This window comes from Eimeria mitis, genomic scaffold (assembly GCF_000499745.2).
Source record: "Eimeria mitis Houghton genomic scaffold, Emh_scaff1697, whole genome shotgun sequence".
NCBI classification, from domain to species: Eukaryota; Apicomplexa; class Conoidasida; order Eucoccidiorida; family Eimeriidae; genus Eimeria; species Eimeria mitis.
The window spans coordinates 5,688-10,311 of record NW_013570012.1 but is presented as its reverse complement, the minus strand read 5'-3'; the positions used below and the strand labels follow the sequence as shown (position 1 = coordinate 10,311).

Below are 4,624 nucleotides of genomic sequence, written 5' to 3'. Positions count from 1 at the left end.
AAACCCTAAACCCTAAACCCTAAACCCTGAGGATCAAGTAACCTCAGGAGGGAATAGAAGAATGTCGCTTGTGGTTTGCTAGCCATACCGGTGGTTTATAGTTTAGGGTTTAGGGTTTAGGGTTTTATGTTAATAATAATTTGTATTTAGAGTGTATCGAAGGGTTTAGGGTTTAGGGTTTAGGGTTTAGGGTTTAGGGTTTGGGTGTATGTGGGGTGTATAAACACCTACCTCACTGCAACAACAGCAGCAACTCCCCCCTTACCTTTACTGTATATCTTTAGGGTTTAGGGTTTAGGGTTTAGGGTTTGTGTGTATGTGGGGTGTATAAAAACCTACCTGGCGGCAACAAGAGCAGCAACCCTCTCCTTATCTTTAGGGTTTAGGGTTTAGGGTTTAGGGTTTGTGTGTATGTGGTGTGTATAAACGCCTACCTGGCGGCAACAACAGCAGCAACCCTCTCCTAATCTTTAGGGTTTAGGGTTTAGGGTTTAGGTGTATATTCACATACCTGGCAGCAACAACAGCAGCAACCCTCTCCTAATCTTTAGTGTTTAGGGTTTAGGGTTTAGGGTTTAGGGTTTAGGTGTATATTCACATACCTGGCAGCAACAACAGCAGCAACACCCCCCAAAAGAAATAATGCTGCTTCTTGTATCGGCAGCAGCTCAAAAGAAAAAACAGCTAACCCCAAAAAAACAAAAGCTAAACATTCTGTTAGTAAAGCAAAAGAACCAAATACAGCTACACACACACACACACACACACANAAAAAAAAAAAAAAAAAAAAAAAAAAAAAAAAAAAAAAAAAAAAAAAAAAAAAAAAAAAAAAAATTTATTGGTGTTGCTACTGTGTGTATGTGTGTGTATGTGTGTGTTGTTATAAGAACAACCCCACCATATAACAACACACATAAAAACAATAACAACAACCCCACCATATAACAACACCCACACACAGCAAAGAACAACAACCCCACTTTATATAAAAAAACACAAACATAATTACAACAACCCCACCATATAACCACATACACACACTGCAACCACTCCACCTAATATAAACACACACAAACAAAACAACGCCTGTACAGGGGCCCCCAGAGGGGCCCCCAGAGCGGGCTGTAGAGGGGCCCCAAAGGGGCCCCCAGTTGAGCCTCCAGAGGGGGCCCCCCGAAGGGGGCCCCCTGTGGGGCCCCCAGTGGGCCCCCAGTGGGGCCCCCAGAGGGGCCCCCAGTGCAGCCCCCAGGGGGGGCCCCCAGAGGTGGCCCCTCACAGGGGCCCCCAGTGGGTCCCCCAGAGGTGCACCCACCGGGGCCCCCACAGGGGCCCCCAGGGGGGGCCCCCAGAGGGGGACCCCCGGGGGGTGGTTGGTTTGTACCTTTGGATGCCGTTTGTGCTGTGGTGGATAAATTAGCGAAGGCATATTTGCCCATAGAAATTCCGCAGAAGCAAATGGAGACGATCCCGCTCCCCCCGCAGCTCTGGGGTTCACATGTAAACCCTAAACCCTAAACCCTAAACCCTAAACCCTAAACCCTAAACCCTAAACCCTAAACCCTAAACCCTAAACCCTAAACACTGAATTGTAATGGGAAATCATAAGGAGAGGACGAAGGAATGCAACAAGATAGAGAAAACAAATCAACTGTGCAAGGGTTTCTGCTTCTGTTCTGTTGTGTTTTTCTAGGGTTTAGGGTTTAGGGTTTAGGGTTTCATGCTAGCACAAAGGGTTTAGGGTTTAGGGTTTAGGGTTTAGGGTTTAGGTTACATCTGCAATGAGATAAGAGAGCCAGGGAAAGAGCAGCAGCAGCGCCACCTCCAGCGCAACAGCGTCCTCGTCCCAGTCTATATATTTATACACCTAAACACCCCAAACCCTAAACCCTAAACCCTAAACCCTAAACCCTAAACCCTAAACCCTGGGCAACCGCCACAGCCGCAGGTCCTCAGCCTTCATGCTGCAGAGACCGAAGGCAGCAGCAGCATCAGCAGCAACAGCAGCAGCACCAACAGCAGCAGCAGCACCAACAGCAACAACAGCAGGACCAAGAGCAGCAGCAGGAGCACCAACAACAGCAACAACAGCGGCAACAGCAGCAGCAACAGCAGCAGCAGCAGCAGCAGCAGCAGGAGGAGCGTACAAGTGCAGCAGCAGCACCGGTGAGTAGCCCGAGAGCAGTGGAAGCAAGAAAGGTGCAGCAGAAGGAGACAGCAGCAGCAGCAAAAGTTTTTTTTGTGTCTTCGTCGGCGATGGCTCGATAGAGCACCAGCGTCACTGCGTCGTTAAGGAGACTCTCACCAAACACCTGCAACCAGCAGCAAACGCATGCACGCTGCAGCACGCATGCACCAGCAGCAGCAGCAGCAGCAGCAGCAACGGCAACAGCAGCAGCAGCAGCAGCAGCAGCAGCTGGTGCTGCTGCTGCGGCGGCTGCAGTTGGTGCTTCGGGTTCTTAGCCGTGAAAATACAAACACCAACAGAAACACTGCAGCAGCAGCAGCAGCAGCAGCAGCAGCAGCAGCAGCAGCATCTGACCGCTTCTGATAGGACGTCTCAGCAGCAGCAGCAGCATTTACAGCAGCAGCAGCAGCAGCAACAGCAGCAGCAGCAGCAGAATGAGCAGTATAAAGCATGCTTGAATCCCGTTCTCTGCATCCTTTCTTCTCGCTGCAGCTGACCCCCCCCGCCTCACTTTCCATATCTAGGGTTTAGGGTTTAGGGTTTAGGGTTTAGGGTTTAGGGTTTAGGGTTTACGAGGACATGCAGGAGCAGCTTCGCCCTCAAGTCCCTAAAAGCACTCAGCACCGCCACGGGGTCCGTCGATGATATAAGCGCCCCAACAGCAAACGCCTGCCGCGGAGACAGAGACACTCCACGCAGCAGCAAACCTGCAGCAGCAGCAGCAGCAGCAGCAACAGCAGCAGCAGCAGCAGCAGAAAGAGCAGTAGCAGCAGCAGCAGCAGCAGAAGGAGCAGCAGCAGCAGAAGCAGCAGGAGTACCCGCAGTGAGCATATTTGTTCCTATGAGTTTTGAGCGTTATCATCATCATCAGCAGCAGCACCACCACCACAACCACCGGCAGCAGCAGCAGCTGCAGCAGCAGCAGCAGCAGCAGCAGCAGCAGCAGCAGCAGCAGCAGGAGTACCTGCAGTGAGCATATGTGTGCCTACAAGCACCGCGCTGGTGAGTGTGGCGCCGACAGCAGCAGCAGCAGCACCACCCCACCACCAGAACCAGCAGCAGCAGCAGCACCACCACCACCCCCACCACCCCAACCAGCAGCAGCAGCAGCAGCAGCAGCAGCAGCAGCAGCAGCAGCAGTACCTGCAGTGAGCATATGTGTGCCTACAAGCACCGCGCTGGTGAGTGTGGCGCCAACAGCTAGCCAGAGGACGGCACCAAAATTTTCGGCGAAGACAAAACCAAACGGAGCGCTAGCCAGCTCTAAACCCCTACACACAAACCCTAAACCCTAAACCCTAAACCCTAAACCCTAAACCCTAAACCCTAAACACGAGACCCTTGACGCTAGACTCTAAACCCGAAACCCGACAGCCTACACCCTAAATATAAACCCTAAATATGAACATAATATAAATATCAATCCTATGTATAAACAATACAGTCTAAACCCTAAACCCTAAACCCTAAACCCTAAACCCTAAACACCAGACCCTAGACTCTAAACCCAAAACCCTTAACACGAGATACTACACCCCAAATGTACACCCTAAATATAAACCCTAAATATAAATCATATGTATAAACACTACAGTCTAAACCGTAAACCCTAAACCCTAACCCCTAAACCCTTAACGCTAAAACCTAAACTCTTGACCCTAGACTCTAAACCCTAAAGATAAACCCTACACACTAAACCCTAAATATAAACCCTATATACAAACCCTAAATATAAACCCTATATATAAACCCTAAATATACATCATCTATATAAACGCTAAATATAAACCCTAAATATGAACCCTAAACCCTAAATATAAACCCTAAACCCTAAATATAAACCCTAAATATAAACCCTAAACCCTAAATATAGACCATAAATATAAACCCTAAACCCTAAATATAAACCCTCAATATAAACCCTAAAATATAATATTACATATAATATCATAGAGCATAAACCCTAAACTGTAAATACAAGTAATATTATATATATTGATGGAGAGGGTTTAGGGTTTAGGGTTTAGGGTTTAGGGTTTAGGGTTTAGGGTTTATGTATGTACCCCTGAAAGACAATTGGCGGCAGCAGCAGCACAAAGAAAACCTCTTCCTTGAGAGCCATGATGCTGCGTAGGCTGCTGCTGCTGCTGCTGCTGCTGCTGCTGCTGCTGCTGCTGCGCTGCTGCAGCTTCTGCTGCTGCTGCAGCAACGCGCCCAGCAGCAGACCGAGAAGAGTAGCAACCAAAGGCACCTGCAGCACGAGCTGCTGCTGCTGCTGCATGCGTTTAGCAGCAAGAGATATAAAAAGACAAGCAGCAACAATCAGCAGCAGCAGCAGCAACCCCACCGACATCACCATCTCCTTCTCGCTGCTGCTGAGGTCATCCGCAGCCTCTCTCGCCCACTTCGTGCTGCTGCTGCTGCTGCTGCTGTTGCTGC

The 4,624-nt window shown here is 49.3% G+C and overlaps 2 protein-coding genes across 2 annotated transcripts in view; one reads left to right on the top strand and one right to left on the bottom strand.

Annotated features, from left to right (window-relative positions):
• Nucleotides 1-1,958: 1,958 nt before the first annotated feature.
• On the top strand, nucleotides 1,959-3,158 carry EMH_0042030 (uncharacterized protein; the record flags this gene model as incomplete). The annotated part of the gene is made up of 3 exons (XM_013495687.1): nucleotides 1,959-2,163; nucleotides 2,461-2,626; nucleotides 2,771-3,158. 3 exons carry the CDS (start codon nucleotides 1,959-1,961, stop codon nucleotides 3,156-3,158), a joined length of 759 nt encoding a protein of 252 aa, XP_013351141.1.
• Nucleotides 3,159-4,229: 1,071 nt separating this feature from the next.
• EMH_0042010 (uncharacterized protein) overlaps nucleotides 4,230-4,624 on the bottom strand; it is a gene marked incomplete at both ends in the record, with an annotated part of 1,251 nt that continues 856 nt past the window's right edge. The window contains one exon of the mRNA XM_013495686.1: nucleotides 4,230-4,624. This exon is cut by the window's right edge and continues 856 nt beyond it. Coding sequence (XP_013351140.1) covers nucleotides 4,230-4,624 — 395 coding nt within the window.